This window comes from Lepidochelys olivacea (assembly GCF_965140295.1).
Source record: "Lepidochelys olivacea isolate rLepOli2 genome assembly, chromosome: 1".
Taxonomy (NCBI): Eukaryota; Metazoa; Chordata; order Testudines; family Cheloniidae; genus Lepidochelys; species Lepidochelys olivacea.
Genome location: NC_140411.1, coordinates 41262893 through 41281906, shown reverse-complemented (window position 1 = coordinate 41281906; position 19014 = coordinate 41262893). Strand labels below are relative to the sequence as shown.

The 19014-nt window shown below is 38.5% G+C and overlaps 1 protein-coding gene across 9 annotated transcripts in view; it reads right to left on the bottom strand.

Annotated features, from left to right (window-relative positions):
- The window catches only part of ZMYM2 (zinc finger MYM-type containing 2), a 189113-nt gene that overhangs the window by 122344 nt on the left and 47755 nt on the right, over positions 1–19014 (bottom strand). For all 9 annotated transcript variants that reach the window (XM_084649446.1, XM_084649445.1, XM_084649452.1 and 6 more), the window contains 3 exons: positions 13779–14064; positions 5230–5395; positions 3545–3757 (listed from right to left, as the gene is read on the bottom strand). In XM_084649446.1, the coding sequence (XP_084505572.1) occupies positions 3545–3757; positions 5230–5395; positions 13779–14064 (665 nt within the window). The remainder of the gene's footprint in view (positions 1–3544; positions 3758–5229; positions 5396–13778; positions 14065–19014) is intronic.

Sequence of the window (19014 nt, the reverse complement as noted above, 5' to 3'; positions counted from 1 at the left end):
ACCCGCGACAATGTTTTAGCCCCATCAGGCATTGGGATCTCAACCCAGAATTCCAATGGGCAGCGGAGACTGCGGGAACTGTGGGATAGCTACCCACAGTGCAACGCTCCGGAAGTCGACGCTTGCCTCGGTACTGTGGAAGCGCTCCGCCGAGTTAATGCACTTAGAGCATTTTCTGTGGGGACACACACTCGAATATATAAAACCGATTTCTAAAAAACCGACTTCTATAAATTCGACCTAATTTCGTAGTGTAGACATACCCTTAGTTTAATAGATCTCTTTCAAGCGCTGATGTATCTAGGTGTATACAGTACAGTTTCACTAGTGCCATATTAAAGAGGGGCCAGTTATGTCCTTAGTTATGAAGGACAACATTTTTAAAAGTACCTAGGCCCTAGAGTCCCATTTTCAAAAATGACATGTCCATTTAGGAGCTTATGTCAATGGGACTTCACCTCCTAAGTGTATTCATATTTTTGAAAATGAGACAAGAGCTTCTGTCTATTTTATCCAATGTCCCTCTAACTCAAAAACAGCATTGCCTCCTCTTTCCCTGTCTCCCCCACCACCACAACGTAAAATGAAGGATCAGCCACACCAAATCATGACCCATTTGTCCTGGTTCTCTACCACCAATCTCCCTGCCAAAAGGCATAACATTTTGGTCTGCACATAATTTCACTTCAATCCTAAGAAAAACTGTACATACGTTATGAAAACTAGTTCCAAACATTTTTAAGTAATATTTATTTCACACATAAGGATTAAGTAGGTAGGTACAAATATTGTGTCAATTCTAGTTTACGAGTACTACATATTTATAAAAGACCAGTTGGTATATGACAATTACAGTACATGATATACTAGTTTTATACAACTCATAGCAAAAAGACAGACCCCCACTTATTATACAATTGCTTGCACATAAGTGGAATATATTCACTAAAAATTTTAGTCATACCACACAGTATGATAACCTGCTAAACAAAATACTAATGTAGCCAAATGCTCCCCATCAACCCCTGTATTACTGTTTTGACAAAAGGAGGATTATTTCTATATTATTTTAGAAGTCTGTCCTTCCTTTCCTATGGTGCACGCCCTTGAAAGTAAAATGACAGAGAAAAATCCCCAGAAAGAGGTCTAGTACTACTGTGTGAAAGTAAATGTATTTTATCTATAATTACCTATTGCTAGCAATGATTGAGCTTTCATGGTCAAAATTCCTTTAAAAGATTAAATTGATAGACACATTCCATACAAAAACCCGTTATTGAACAAGACTATACATTTATACCTCTCACAAGAAGCACCCACTTAACAAAAGTTAATAATCATTTTCCAAAATTTCCTCAAATGATTTCAAATTCAAGTTAAAACATAAATGCAACATTGCTAGTCAGATTTGTCATTATAAAATTAATTATGGCCTGAGACATTTTGCCACCCACACCATACACCATCAGAACAATTATACTCTTTTGGAATGTACCTCATTTAAATAAGAATTTAAATCCACCATTCACTGTCTATAATATTTGAAAACCTACTATGAATTACATTTGGTCACAACAACCTGGGTGGATGCAAACTAGCACTAGAGATTAATCTTTTCACAGCTCATTACCATTCCATAAGCCATTCACCCCCCAACATCAGATACATAATAATCCTTTCACAACGTAAGAGATTTTGCTGGTACAAAGTCTGCCGATGGCAATGGATGCAGCAAAACTATCCAGGTCAAGGAGAGAGAGATTCACTTCCAGATCAGCATGCTATTGCATAATATCCACTACTAATGGTAAAGTTGCAATCCCCCAGCATACAATAGAGCACAACATCCTGTCAAATGCTATGCCACCTCATCCTCTCATTAGCATATGGGGATTTAATGTCTGAACACAACAGTACAAAAATATCTAAACAGACAAATGACAAAGTACACTTTGCAATGAATGTATAATAGATACAGAATTGTCGTTCCACCTCTCATAATTCCATGCTCACATGGCATTTCATCAATGCACGTTTTAGGTTGTGTGGGACAGTCCCAAGTTCAAAGTTAATCTTGTGGTCTTTTTGTTCCTTCATGAGTGCTTATTCAACGTTTCTCCAAGTCTTTCCATGGCTTCTGTCTATGCCTACATTTTTAGTATCTCGAAAACCTATTTTGCCCTTTTTTGGTTTTGCTGTGTGATAAAACAATAAGGCTTATGTTATGCTTTCAGTTGTGCTGTTTATACATGTATACATTCCCAGAAATACTGTCTGAGTTCTGTACAAGCTCAAAGAAGCAGTCCAAAAAGGGTAAAGGCAAGCAGCACTTGACATTCAAAAATGGAATAGCAATATAGAACAGAGATCAAACATTATGGAGCTTTTTATTCATCAAATATAATGGAGCTTTGTTAATTCAATACTGGGCTCCCTCTGACTGATTGTATTTCACCAGCTTCAAAAAGTGGAAAGAAATGAAGAAGAATCCTCAACACAGCTGGGTGCACAAACATCTCAAAGAAGCCTTGGTAAAGTAACACATCATCTCACATATATAAAGGTTTACTCCAAAACTACAGAAAATATAGGCATATGTTACAAGTGGAACATTCATTTCAGAAGTCCTAAAACAACAGTCCCTAGATGCTTAACACTGCAACACCATGACATCTCAGATAAAAGATGCACGCTATAGAAAAAACTAAATTTCTACACTGGACCAGCCCAAAAATTAATAAATAACAATGGTTCTGAATTATACTGCTAGGTCATAAATAGTTTGAACAGCACTCCAACCTTCCCACTAGTGTTAAATGATGGCTCACCACTGCCTCCTAAAGCAAACGCAGGGGGCAAATGTTGTCTGAAGACTGAAATGTAAAAAAAACAAGACTTGTTTCAAATGCTATAATAATTTCAGGAGCACACAGAAGCTAAGCAAAGGAGGATACAAAATCCTTCAAACCTTCACTCATGAAGGAATATAGGTAAAGCTTAGCTTTGGACTTGGGATTACACTGGAAAGGAACTCAAAGCATATCCAATGTACAGGTAAACAATGTGATTAAGGGAATCAACAGCCATGTCCAGACTGCATGGCCCATATACATTTTTAGCTTTACATAAATGTCTAAAAGTGCAAGTAAATGAGCTTTTATATCTAACCAAGCACTAGGTGGGCTGCACAATAGGTATGGAGTTGTCATGCTCACCATAAATAAATACATTAAGAATTAAAGCCTTCACTAAAAAGATAGAAGTTTTCTTCCTCAGACTGTTTTAAGTCACTAGTATTTTTGGTTAAGATACATGTCTCCTTTTACAATAATAATTTATTAGTAGAGTTCCACTCCCACAAATGCACATATAGATTCACATAGGTTAAACAGCTGAGTCTTTGAGGTTTGTCTAAATATAGAATACGAACAGTCTCAAGCAACTTAGTTAATCAAGAACAGAATGCATCTTAGCAGTACTAATGTTTGTTTTGTTTTTTAATTTATAGGCTAAATTTCATTTTTTTATAAATAGAAGAAGTTACCTGTTTATATTCACCAACGCAGTTTTGGCAGCAGAATCTTTTCTGCTGACCGTCAATCGTAAGGATATTGTTTCCAGCTCCTTTACTGGGCAAGTACTCCCCACAATGTTCACAGCAATTCATTATTAAACCATTCGCCATTCTGTATCTATTGAAGCAGTGGTCACTACACAGCTTATGAGTCATGTTCTTAAAGCTAACTTCATGGCGAATCTAAAAAAAAACAACCCAAGATTCTTCATCAGTGCGCTACACTTGACAATCACAACTTAAAGAACAATACTTGGTTCAACTAGAACCCTAGATAATATTGTGACATATGCATTTGAAATAACTACAACAAACAAAGCAAACTCTGCCTCCTTGCAATCTCTGGGCAAAAACCTAGCGCCAGCTGTTCTTGAGGCCTTGGAAGCCAATCCAAGGTCACAGGGTTGGATTCACACAAGGCTGCTCAAGAGAACGGGGAGCTAATTTACATACATTTTCCCCACCTGCACTTTATACACTTTGTTGGCAGTGAGCAGGATTTTTAATATATTTGGCTTTTAATTTACAAGGCTGTCTTGGGGCTAAAAGGATGAATATACATGGCTATGTAAGCTTGGCCCAGTATTTGCATCCAGAACGTAGTAATCCCAGCTCAGGAGAATTTAAATAAGGGTATATTCTACTATACAAACTATCTTTACGTTACTCAAGGGGGATTTACCAAAATATGCAATTAGAATAGAGAAAATCCTGAATTGTTTTGATGGCAACATTTGTATGTAGTCTACTGATTAGTATCAATTACTATTGGATTTATACTTTGAGGGCCCTCAAAATAGTTACTGAAAAATGAAATATGAGAGAAGCAGTAACTGTTTCTAGTTTCCTCCCTTTTAAGAATTCAAGAAACCAGGGGCCACCCAATGAAATTAATAAAACAAAACGAACAAAAGCACAATGCATAGTCAACCTGTGGAACTCATTGCCCTGTGATGTTGTGAAGGCTACAAATATAAATGGGCTCAAAAAAGATTTAGATAAGTTCATGGAGGATAGGGCTGTCAATGGCTGTTAGCCAAGATGGTCAAGGATGCAACTCCATGCTCTGGGTGTCCCTAAGCCTCTGACTGCCAGATGCTGGGACTAGACAACAGGAAGTGGATCACTCACTAACTGCTCTGTTCTGTTAATTCCCTCTGAAGCATCTGGCAGCGAGCACTGTCAGGAGACAGGATACTGGGCTAGATGGACCATTGCTCTGACACAGTATGGCTATTCTTATGCTCTTATGGAGATCAATAGTGAACAATTCAACAATTCAACATAAAATTTTTAAATGACTAGCTGTCTAAAGAAAAGCCTTGCCTGCAATAATCAGCAATGAAAATGAACTCCAAAATGTCAGCGGACTACAAAAATGTCAGTAATGCACAACTGTCTTCATAGATTTCTTAAATTTAAATATGCAATAAAGCAATTTATAAAAATTAATGTTATCTAACCATTATAAAGCATGACTGAAGATGGAAAGATATAAACTTGCTAAATATATTAAGCCTAATTACTGTAGAAATACAAAAAACCTAGACAACTTTAAAAAATAGACATTTTACCACTCTTTCCAATCAACTTCTTAATAATAAATGTTCTATTAGGAAGTAATTTAAGAGTTGAGACCAAAAACTGAACCAGACCTCAGTTAGTTTACCACAGATAGTGCATCTTGACTTATTCAAGATTCCTTTTGAGGGATTATGCTTGTCTTCATAAAAGGACAAACATGATGTACTGCAAAATTCCTGGAAAGACTCACTGGAATCAACTTGAGCAACAATGGTGCCTTTCATTGTTGTTATATCTCTGAAAGACAAAAGCAGTAGAACATAAAACTTTTTTTTTGAATAGTATTTCATAACAATATAATTGATTCTTTTTTCCCCCCACCATGCACTTTTAATTTCTCGGATTCTAAATAGCTTTTGGTTCAAAACTATTTTCAAGATGGTCCCACTGTATTGACATCCATCAATCACTCTATCTGTTGCATTTGTTTCTCTTGAGTTTAATACTATTTGCTAAAATATAAATAGTTCTGAGCAACTTTACATTCACACTGCAAATCGATCATTAAAACAAAGCAATTTCTGTTGTCTATCCAAAAGAATACCAGGTTGTATGTTTTTCCCTACATTACTTCCAATATTGAAGATACAGTATTTGTAAAACAGCATTTACCAATGAGCAGTTACCGGTTGAGCATATCTAGCTTGTTTTACTTAGTACACGCAAAAGATTAAATTTTAAACATAAAACCACAAATATTTTTTAAACAAAAGCTGCTTCCGAACAATAAAAAAAAGTATTTTTTTTAAACTTAGTCAATAAACATCTATTTCCTGATCCTCGAAAACCCACAACACTGCTACAACTAATATCAGCACTTTATTTTATTATTTTTGGAGATTCTTTTCTTCTGAAATATAACACTGAAGAGCTGTCTTTTTAGCTACAGCCAGCAATTTTTGTTAAGACCAAAACTCCACTCTGAATTTGCCTGGTAAGCTTGGATATTACAATGCATCATTTTAAATAAAAATAGGCACAATTTATAAAAGTAATCAAGCTGGCTAAAGAAGTTCTAAATCACCAACCTGAATATGGAGTACCTAGCTGTAACTGATTAAATATTCAACTGAGACAGCCGACTATTTTTGGATTAACCAAATGAACAGTAATAAAGTACTCTGAACTAGTCCTTCATACCTCTCCTCATTAAAAATCAATTGCACTATCGTGTTCTGTGACAAGTGCAAGATACACTTGGTCTTCAGCCTCATGCTACACTATGCACCTTAACATTTGCAATAATCTCAGTTGTATGCCTTGTTGCATGCTATTCCTTCTGCATTTATTGTTTGGCCCCATCTGCAAAAATAGCACGGCACAATATTATTATTATTCACCAATCTACCAATTTTTGGTTTAATCAAACATGTAAAGTTACTCAAAATGTTCTTAAAGTAAGCTTGGTTTAAAGTCACTCAGTTTTAACTGCAGGGTGTCTATAAATCCAATCATTTCAACATGTTAGATTACTTGGTTTTCAGATGGAAGCAGAGTTTTTAAGAGATACTTCTAGCTCCTAAAATGAAGAGCCCCCTCCAAATCAGATCGATCATACATTATAGATATTCATCAGAAAGTTGTGGTTAACAATAGACACAGAATAATAAGCAAACTCAACTGACAATGGATGAGTTTAAAGGCTTTGAACACACGTGATATTTGCTAGTGAATTTTGCTGTTACTTCACAAGAACCTCTTTCCCATAAAAGTGTGAGTCTCTACAGCTTAAACTAAAGAGCCAGATTTTGTAGCTGGGGCTGTAGTACATCCGTATCATCTGTGCATAAATATGGACCAGAGGGGTTCTTTTCTCCCTCCTCTCCCCCACATATCCCCCATGGAAGTTATGAGAGAGGAAAAATATCTCCCTTTTCCTTACAGGCACACAGCTTTTGTTTTTTATGATTACTGATGCAATGGAAATACCATTCAGCAGCATAAAGCAAGAACTGACTGGGCAGGTCATAGCCATGTTACATTCTCATGTTGGGGACGGACATGTCCCAAAAAAGTCTATCCCATGTTCAGTTCTAAATTTATAAACTGGGAGGAACTGAAAGCACTGAAGACATACAGCCTCTGGGGAAAGGGAATGCGGTAGGCTGCTCTTTAAAGATTGCTTCTGAAAAAGGCATGGACTGCCTGTACAGTGAGACACCATCAGATCTACCCTTATCCGAAAGGATGTCAGCATGAAGCTGGGACTTTGCAAGAGGACTACAAGATGACTTGCTTGTGTACTCCACAGAAACAGAAGGCCAGCACCCCTGCCCTGACAAGCTTACAAACTGTGGCACCAATTGGGCCAACATTTATAAACATCCTTAACTTTTAGCATGAGTAGTTTCACTGACTATGATCAGAGAGAAGAGCATCAAAAAAGGAAAAAATTCGCAATTTTTAATAAAAGTTTGAGGGGGAAAATAATGAACACATTAGCCAAAATTTTTAGAAAGTGACTAACAATTTTGAGCACCTTAAAATTTCTGAGTGCCCAACTTAAGACCTACTGAACAGCTGGATTTAAAAAAAAAACCTTAAAGGGTCTTATGGGGGACACCCAAAATTACATCACTTCTAGGAAATCTTTGCCAGCTTCTCTAAATTTCATCATCTTTTTAAAGTCAGTTGATATCACTCAATTTACAAACAGCCATTCTAAACCTAAATTAAAACCTATGTTAACAGTATGTTGTATTTTAAAAAAAAACACACTAAACTCACTGTGCAACATCATAGTTCCTACTTTTTTCATGTGCTCAGAACAGATGGTATTGCCATCTTAAAACTGGGGGGGAAACTGGCCAACTTTCCCATAGTTATGGCATTGAGACAGTGCAGCAAGATTCCTCCCTATCCAGTAAATCTGATACTGAGAGGGGACCCCCGGTGGAGGAGGGGAGTGCAAGAAATACAGGATCGCTAACTAAAAAATATAGGTAGCATAGATTTCTACTCTTGTTTAGACTTGAAGCTAAGGCAGTGTTAAACAAGGGCAACTTTATCCCTGGTTTCCATACACAGATTTACTGAGCAGTTGAAGACTAGGGGGAGAATTTAAAAGACTAGGGCTATGTCTACACTTAAACCACTACATAAGCACAGCTACAATGCTGCAGCTGTGCTGCTGTAGCGCTTCAGTGTAGACAACTCACTGTAGCAATGGGAGGAATTCTCCCATTGCTGTAGTTAATCCACCTTCCCAAGAGATAGTAGCTAGGTAGACAGAAGAATTCTTCTGTCGACCTAGCACTGTCTATACTGGGGGTGGTAGGTCGCCTTTGGTACATCACTCAGGGGTCTATTTAACTTTTTAGTGTAGACCTGGCCTAAGATATCCTCAAAAGAAAGACGTTCAAAGATGACCTCATAGGACTTCTCTACAAATCTGAGTCTTTAGCATTCAAAAAGACTTTGACAGACTGTCCAAAATAATGAATTAATCAATAATCTAAGAACTGGACACGTCAAAATTTTTCTCTATTTAAAAATGAAATGTTTTTAACGTGGCTGTTCTTTTTTGCAATCTGTATCATCCTACACTCTTAGAATCACCACAGAATTAGTTGCAGGAATGGGGAGATGAAAAAGAATTAGCCATGAGTTTTGAACATCTTAATCCTAAGAGAAAGAGAAAGATTAGATTCAAATCTTGTTTATAAATGGTATAACTAGCTGGACAATTTAGAGTTTAAGAAGCAGCTAGAATTTGTATTATTTAATTGCATATTCAGTCCGTCAGTTATCTTTACGCAAAAGACTCATCTACAGCGAGATATATTATTTTCTACTATGGTTGTCAAGCAATTAAAAAAGTTAATTGTGCAATTAATCACACTTAAAATAACAGACTACCATTTTTTATATTTTCTATATTTTCAAATATATGGATTTCAATTTCAACACAGAATACAAAGTGTACAGTGCTCACTTTATATTTATTTTCTATTATAAATATTTGCACTGTAAAAATAAAATAGTATTTTTCAATTCACCTAATACAAGTACTGTAGTGCAATCTCTTTATCGTGAAAGTTGAACTTACAAATGTAGAATTATGCACAAAAAATAACTGCATTCAAAAATACAACAAAATCCACTCAGTCCTACTTCTTGTTCAGCCAATCGCTCAGACAAACAAGTCTGTTTACATGTGCAGGAGATAATGCTGCTCGCTTCTTGTTTACAAATGTCACCTGAAAGTGAGAACAGGCCTTCTTATGGCACTGTTGTAGCTGGCATTGCAAAATAAATATTTACATGTCAGATGTGCTCAAGATTCATATGTCCCTTCATGCTTCAACCACTATTCCAGAGGACATGCATCCATGCTGATGATGGGTTCTGCTCAATAACTATCCAAAACAGTGCAGACTGACGCACATTCATTTTCATCATCAGAGTCAGATGCCACCAGCAGATCGTTTTTAGTGGTTCAGGTTCTGGTAGTTTCTGCATCAGAGTGTTGCTCTTTTAAGACTTCTGAAAATATGCTCCACATCTTGTCCTTCCAGATTTTGGAAGGCACTTCAGATTCTTAAACCTTGGGTCGAGTGTTGTAGCTATCTTTAGAAATCTCAAATTGGTACCTTCCTTGCCTTTTGTTAAATCTGCAATGAAAGTTTTCTTAAAACGAACAACATGCTGGGTCATCATCCGAGACTGCTATAACATGAAATTTATGGCAGAATACGGGTAAAACACAGAGCAGAAGACATACAGTTCTCCCCCAAGGAGTTCAGTCACAAATTTAATCAGCACGTAATTTTTTTTAACAAGCATCATCAGCATGGAAGCATGTCCTCTGGAATGGTGGCCATAGCATGAAGGGGCATATGAATATTTAGCATTTCTAGCATGTAAATACCTTGCAATGCCAGCTACAAAAGTGCCGTGTGAACGTCTCACTTCGTATTCTGTGCTGTAATTGAAATTAATATACTTGAAAACGTAGAAAACATCAAAAATATTTAAATAAATGGTATTCTATTAACATTGCAATTAATTGTTATTAATTTTTTTAATCGCTTGACAACCCTAAGTATAACTATTTTGCAAATCTAATGTTACTAGTGTACAATTCTTAAGCTCCCCAGTGGTTCTTTTAGGCATTCTGAGTAATGAATCAATAATAAATTTCAAGGTGAACTATGACCTTTATTTATGTCTAGTGTTCTGCATTTTCAGTTTTTATTTGTAAAAAAATTTGGAGATTTTTTGTTTATTTTCCAAACAGTAAAACTAGGATGAAATCGGGTTAAAATTTTTTTTAAAAAATATGGGGAAAACGACTTGTATAATATACACATTTTACTACAGTATAATTGAAGCTTTTTTCATGTACAAAAAGGTATTTTTTGTCTAAGAGAATAGTTTTTCCAGAAATCCTGGTTTACATATGCTCCCATAATTTTCTTCAAAGTATTCTCACTCATGTTGAGCCTCTTGCTGTCTTGGAGGTAGTCCAATTTTAAAAATAAGCGCTTTGCATCAGTAAGATCCAGAGGGTACAATCAAAGCTTGCCATGACACTCTGCTGAAGTCGAGAAGTTTGTTTTGATTACTGTCCCAAAAAGCCGGCACATCCAGTTTTATACTGTCAGGTTAGGCATGTTCGTGTAAACAGTAAATTCTCCTTTCAGATTTGAAATTCCATCTTTAGTGGCAAACAGCTGAAACACTCTGGCATAACTGTCACAGTCTGCTGCAAAATTCACTTTGACGAAAGGGTGCAACACCTGGATGACATTCCAAAAAGAATCTTTGGCACCAAACACTTCAGGGGTCAGATTATGCGCCATGATCGTCTCCCATTTCTAGCTGAGTGTTGTGTTGAAGGTTTAGAACACATTTGGAGTTCTCATCTCCTGGAGTCAGAAGGATTTCCAAAAACAGCTGGGTTCTCTCACTGTATGTTTCTTCTGCAGCTTTTGTACTCAGTTCAGCTGAGATTTTGGTTGACAGGATCTGGTAAACATCTGTATGGGCAAATGTGTTGGCAGTAGTCAGAGAAAGCTCCAGTGTTTTCTGTGTGTCACACAGTGATCACAAGTTTTCAACAATGAACGTTCCCTTATGCACAGAATCTGGTGGTCACATTCTGGTTATCTGCCAGTCTCTTCAGAGTTTCTGCTTTGGAACCAACAAACTCAGGATGACATAGGAGATGCATCAGCACAGTCCATGTGTTATTTACACGACAGGCAGCGACGTACACACTCATCCACCAATGTGGCACAACACAGGTAGGTAATTGGCAGTCAGCTCTGCACTCGTCTCGCACTGTGTAAAACAAAGTCTTCAAACTTGTTTGCATGCTTGAAAACAGCCCCAAACCCAATGATGCAAGATTTCACATCTTTCATTTCTTCTGTAGCAGTAGTTGTTGACAGTACAACGTTAATCAGATGAGCAGGATAGGCAATACATAGCAGCTCCAGTTTCTGACCGAGTTTAATCTCTCATGTAAACTTAGCCATGTAGGGTAAACACAATCTGTGTTTGTTGTGGCCACATTTTCCCAAATTAGCTGGTATATCTCAAATATGTCAGTTACTGCTGTGTTGACAAAACAGCTGACAGCAGAGGGGATGAAATGTCACATCAGCACAAAACAATGTGGGTTTATTCACTTTGAAATAAAAAAAACAAAAACAAAAGGCCAAGCATCGGACAGTCCAAAGCATCAGGAGACTCGTCAAATCAGATTAGACAACATTTTCATCAATTTGTTCCATTAGTTTAGATACTAAAGCATCGTCATTTTCTTTCAGGTACTTATGAGTGAGGTTGTCTGCATTAGGAAGGACTTTTGCTCCTGGACAGTACTGTCACACAAAGTCACCACCAGGCCCCTCTGCAATTAACAGTGACTGTCCAGCAAAACAAAGACTACGCACAAATTCATTGACACAATCATGCTGTGACCTCTCTTTCATTAAAGCCATGGTGAAAACTCCTGATATTGACTGTTTATCTCAAAGTTCACTTTCTTCTTTAAGCTTCTTATGTCACTTGCTTTCGACATGCTCCTTTATTCTGTCAGTGCAAGCACTGATCTCAATGCTGCAGTACTTGCAATGCAATGCGTCCTCTTCGTTCCCGTCTTTACTTTTCTTGAAAATTTCTAAGCACTCATTTTTTGTTGGTATTCAGGTACAGATTTGTGCTTTTGCCCCACGTTTACCTCTTTACCTTATCTATCTTTATCTGTGGAGGACTGATTGTTTAAATTTAGCGCCGCTCTAAACAGACGCAAAACAATAGGCAGGCAGCATGCCTTTGTGAGCCAATCATCCCGCATTATTAACATTGTTTGATTTTTCTGACCTCCACTGTGCGTGTGTTCTGAGTTTTACACTGAGTAACTGCTTCAGTCTCAGAGATACAGGACACAACCATCATGTAAAACATTAGTGTTTAACAAAAATAAGTACTCAAAAAAATATTGAGTAGATTGATGAGGGTATAAATCAATAAAAAAATAAAACTCTTAATTTAAAAAAATGGTAATTTATCGGTGAAAAGTGAAAATGCAGAACACTATGTCTAAATATATTTAATCACTTCCGTAATACTGCCCATATTACACTGCCTTGACCCCAAAATGGGATGAAGCCCCCATTCATGCCTTCACTATTTCAACTCTGCTTTCTGTAGCTTCCACAAGGCCCCGTTCTCCAGACTCTGGCAGGTGCCCACCCCTTCACACATACAGAGAAGTATGACCCATCTGGCTCCTGAGTGATTTCAGGAATGAGTTCATAATTCCTGGGCTTCTTTTTAAGACTTTCTATATTATATATATATATATATATATACACACACATACACACACATATACATACATACACACACATATATATATGCACAATAGGCACTCTCATAGGCTTGCCAGCTTATTGCTCGTCTCCCTTTCCCTTCCAGCCATTGACTAGGCCAGGGCTTTCCCCCATAACTCCCAGTAGATGGAACAGTCTTCCTATGTTTCTCAGCCATGTCTTTCCAAATCTCAATATTTTTTTCTCCTATGTATTTGCCCCTTGATGTCATCTTTTCCCTCTCACAATGGAAGCATTTATATAATAAAATGTTTTCACTATTTTTTCTTGTGAATTTATGCCATATTGTTTACTGTACTATATTTTGTAAACTCTTAGAAACTGTTTATATGAAAAAAATCACTAAACCAAAACTATTGATTTGTATCTTTAAAGAAAAGAAGCTCCCCTATGCTGCCTTATTTTGAATTAGAGAGTTGACAATCAAGGAGAGGTACTGTACTTTCCTTGATTATCTCCAGACATGCTATAACCATGAAGGATTACGTATAACGGTAACTTATAAAGGATTAGTCATTTTCAACCAAATTTAAGGTGGCCCTACACTTTCTAGGGAAAAATATTTTTGTAGTCAGATCTTACAAGCGTCATATACTTAGTTATTAGATTTCAGAGTGGTAGCCATGTTAGTCTGTATCAGCAAAAAGAACGAGGAGTACTTGTGGCACCTTAGAGACTAACAAATTTATTAGTTATTAGAAATGCTCCTTAACATTCATAAAGCAGATATTTTTGCATTCAAGTATTAAGGGAACAACGAATAAAACATCCCTTACTTTTTGCACATAACACAGAGTTTCTTTGGAGCAGGTTTATGCGAGAATGATGAGAGGCAGGCAGTGGAACAAAATAGGTGAGCTGATCCTTTGCGCTGATATGCAGTCTGTCCCTTCTGCAAGGGTTTTTTACAATTTGCACATGTGACTTTAACCTGTTTAGAAGGTTGTTGTTGTGCAGACGGCTGAAAAATCTGTTTAGGAAGGGAGGCCACTGGTGACAAGGAATCCACACCTGGTTGCTTCTGATTTCTAGGGAATGAAGCTGACTGGGATATCCAGGAATCTTAAAAATACAAAATACATGGAAAATTAAGTGAATAGACATCTTTCAATATACAAATAGATTTGATTATATGAGGATAATTTGCTAACAAAAGTGATTAAGAGGGGGAATTGGTTATCTTGGAGGTATATGTAAGCCAATTTAAAAGAACATGCTCAGTCAGTATGTTTAGATCAATGGCATTGTTCTCTGCCATCATAGGAAATTCCAAAACAGGGGAGCATCTAAAGTTGCCCGTTTCTTAGGTGTGGAAACACCAGTCAGAGTGATTAACACACGTGTAGTTTGTCCACAAACTGGCATTTGAACCTTACTCCTGAGGGCATTCTGTGCCAAAAAATTAAAAATTCTGCACACATCAATATTTTAAAATTCTGCAAGTTTTATCTGTTAACAAATAAATGCAGAGGCTCCAGCATGGCAGTGGGGAGCACAGTCCACTGGCTGTACAAAGGTGAGGATCACCCTGCAGCCTCCCCAGCCCCGGGACACGGACTCAGTGGTGAGGCTGCACCTGACCCTGACACAGCACAAGGCCTGGGCCTGCCCCAGAAACACCTGGGGCCTGTGGCAGGCGCACTAGGTGTGGGGCAGGCAGGCTCAACCAGACAGGATCCAAGTGTGGAGGGGCTCAGTGTGGGGAGATCCAGGTGTGGGGTGAGAGGATTCTGTGTGGGACAATCCGAGTGCAGGCAGCTCAGTGGGGGGTCTAGGTGTGGAGGGATCTGGATGCACAGAGACTCGTTGAGGGGATTCCAGGTGCATGGGCAATGGGACCGCAGGGGCTTCCAAGTGAAAGTGGTTGGGGCTCAGCGGAGGGGTCTGGTTGTGAGGGTCTCAGCAGGAGGGTCTGCCAGTGGAGTGGGGTTTTGGGGGGAGAAGGGGATCCGAGTTCAGATTGTTGGGGATCAGGGTGATGTACAGGGTGGGGCTCGAAGGGGTAGAGGTTTGAATGCAGGGAGCTCAGTGGGGGGTGGTCTGGGTGCAGGGGTGGGGGTCAGTATGGATGGCTGGGGGGGGTTCTGGGTGTATGGGGTGAGGCTTAGCAGGGGTTGGGCAGATGGTGGAGCAACTCCTCATACAGTGACCCCCACCCCTGCAACTGAGGAGCGATGGGGCAGGAAGAAAGGGGGGGGGGGGAGATGCTGAGCTTCCGCAGCTTGGGGAGGTTTCTGGGAGTGGGTCTGACACAGCCCCATCCACGTCTTGCAGGGGAAGAGGAAGTCCCATCCTCTCCTGCCTCCAGCCCAGCCAGGACTATTAACTGATCCCTCCTCTGGGTAGGAGCCACTGGCTAACGTGTCCCCATCCCGGAGGTGATTTTCCTCTCCACCCGCTGCTCCGGGTGCCTGAAACAATGTACCTGCACAGCTAGGGAATGGTGCATGACTGCTCTTGCAGCTTCACTATACTTCCCTGTCAAAAAGTCATTTTTGTGCAGGGAAGCAAAGAAATCTGCGGGGGACATGAATTCTGCGCACGCGCATTGGCGCAGAATTCCCCCAGGAGTAGAACCTAGACACAAATATAAAATTGTACCAATTGCATTTAAAAATTCAAAGCAGAGAAGGCAAAGCAGAATTTCCATTTTGAAGATTTCATCTATTAGAAATTTCCATTTTCTAAAAATATTACTGAAGAGGTTTATAAATTTGGACAGATCAAATGTCTATCAGACTTGGGTTGTTATCAAAGATACTTTTCATGTTTTTATTTTCAAAGCAAAACCCTAGATTTTCAGTAGATAGAAAGATAACGTATAAAGAGATTAGAATAAGGTTAAAAATCTTCTGATTTAAAACTTCTGGTATTACATACAAAAATAGTAGATTTGCAACTTCTGAAGTAGTTTCTCAGTCCAGATTCTCTGGCCCAAAGGTTTTTTGTATTACAATTAAAGACAGACAAAATATATTCACACCAATCACCACATGTATCTGTATCATGGTTCCTATGGGAAGCAATTTCTATTTTACTTTAAAATCCATTTCAAGGCAATAACTATCAATTAGAACAATGAAAATCTGCAGAATAGCAAAAACTGATTAATTCTCAAGATTTTGGTCTTCTCAGTAGGGAACAATTAACCTAGAAGTTGTTAGTCCAAGTCCTTGCAGTACCGAAATTCCTCCTCAGAACATCCCCTCCTCCCACCTAGCCCTGGACAACACAATCCCAGAGTACAGAGCCACTCTCAGACAATCAGTCATTTTATAGTTTAACATGTTGTAGGGCCGTTTGCATCACAATTTCATTTGTCCCACAGGAAAAAAACTAAAAAAATAGCATCCCTTTGTCTCAATTTTTAATATCTTACTTAGGTTCAGAAGACAAACTTCTGGCAAAACTATTCTCCTATAAAACCCTCTTTTGAGACATTTCTCCAGAATTTAAGCTTCCATTTTGATCAACTAAGTTTTTAGGCCCTGACAATGGAGAAAGTTCTATAGGATGCCAAAAGTAAGAAGTATTATTTTAAGTATGAAAAATTTCATTATAAGTGAATTTCCTTTACATTTGAATGATCAATTTATTTCACTTAAAATATCAACAACATGCCAACTATCACCAGTAACTTCAGAGCACCTAAAACTTATTTTTTGATCCTGCCATTCCATTCTTCTAAATGAATGTTTCATAGAAATAATCCTAGAGCCTGGCATGTATAAACAATCTTCTCTTAGATAACATGTATTTGCCATAGTCCCTAAATTAGAGTGAATGTGGCATTTACCCTAACCTATAAACTGAAAGCACTGACATCCGGCAAACTGCACTGCAGGACCTCGAAAGGTCTGTGGCATCTCGAAAGTTTGGTCCAGTATCAGCAAGTTAGTTTAAATGCATAAACGTTTTTAGTGACTCTCCTTGCACCTTAGAACAGCTGGTATCAAAATAGCCATACAGAAACAAAGAAAAAAAATGTGTGTAAATTCTGCAGATTTGGGATTAAAGATTTTAGGTGAAAATGACTACAGCTATTCTTGATGCTTTCTAAGGAATCCATCAATCAATCTAATGAAAGACTGCCATATTTTCCAATAAAGCACTGTATTTCTAAGAGACCATAAAGATCAAGCTTTACTAAGTCTGCTGCACAATTCTTGGATAAAAGTTTCAAGGACTAAAATTTATTCTTTAAATATCCAAGGAGTCTAATGTTCTTGTTTGGAAATCCAGGTTACTGTTTGGGACTGTGTGTTTGCCTGCCCTGTTGTCTGTCACGACAGCTGCCATGGATGTCCTATTTCCCAGGCATGCAAGACGCATTAAATGTAAGTTGGCTATTAGAAAGCTTCAATTAACATAAAGTGGAGGAGTTATGGGGAGGACAGGGGGAAGCAGCGCAAAAACTTTTTTGTTTTTTTTTGTTTTTGTTTTTTTTTAAAGAATGTGCCCCACACTGACAAATCTAGATATGTTACCACAGTACTTACAGTTTAAGGAGACTCACGCAAATGTAGACTCCATTTCTGGTCAACTACCTAAGACTGACAGATATATTTCTAGAAAATACCTAAATAAGCCAGAACAGTGAGACTCTCCCTTTTTCATGTGTGTTTGGAATGGGAGTCCAGACTGGTTCCTTTACATCCAGAACAAGGAAGCACATGCCCAGAAAGATTCCTGTACATGCGACTACACCACCAATATTTCTTAACTGATGCTTCATGGGCCCTATGGTTTGCAGATTTCATTTTTGGTTGAGACTCCAACTTGACACTCACACCTCCTAGTCCCTTCCACAAGGCTACAGTTGGCCTTGAGATTCCCCTCACATTTTAAGATTTCAAGTGGACTTCCCTCCTTTCTGCAAGGGAATTACCATAAAATGTAGAAACAGTAAGTGTCTAATCTTAAAATGGGACTTCTTGCTTTTTCCTCCTGTGTCTTTCATTTCTTTATTCCACTCTTTTCTCCCTCATATTTGCACTCCATTCACTTTATTATTCTCTTCCAACTCTCTTCACATCCTTGAGTCTCACCACTTTTTCCTCCTTCATCTTTCCTTGAATCCCACCACCCTCCTTCCTTTCTTCAAAACCACTCCTAAATCCTGATCTCAGCACAAAAAAGGTGTCTCCCCTTCCTTGGTTCATTCCCATGTTGCCCCCAAGTCTCCATTTCTTCAGGTTGCTCTCCTCCCCATCCCACCAGTGCTCTGTTAGGAAACATCCTTTTTTAGTGTCTGCCTTCTATAATGCCCTCCTGGAGTGACAAGCTTTATGGGTGCTCAGACTGATACTGCTAGAGCTTACGGCTCTGAGGCATTCATTGTTAAAGGCTGCTCCCCAGAAACAATGGACTTACTTCAAGTCTTAAGACCACTCTGCTTTAGAGTCACAATGGACTTAATACAACACTGGACTTCATACAACAATGGGCTGGACATAAGATTTGCAAAACTACTCCAGTAGTTGGAAACAGTATCCTTTGTGCCAAGTTTTCAGTTATGGTGAAAGGCAGGAGCAGCAATCATATGGGGAGATGGTAACATCTGAGAGCATGTAAGATTTTTCTATCCACTTCTTCCACCATATCCCTGCACCACAGGATGTTGGGGAAAACATCCTTGGTAGCTATACTTAAGATGGAAATGCTTCATGATATACAGATTTCTGATCGGGCAGGACTAGCTTGTCGGATAAAATGCTGACAAGTATTCACTGGAGGGTCATTCAAAAAAAAAAGGGGGGGGGGGTATGAAAAGGAGAGCAGAAACAAGTTACCCAGAAAATGTTTCCCCTACTTTTGTAAATAAAACCTAAGAGATCCACACCTACCGTGTTTCAGTTGTTTCTCCTGTAAAAGTAGTTTCCACTACAGTTCTCTTCTCTCTCCCCCTCTCCTTCCTCCTCTCGTTTCCTCTTCGTTTGCTCCTGCTCTCACTTGACTTTTTCCTTTTTTTGCTTGCTCTGTCTCTCCCCTTTTTTACCTGTGGTAGTCCTT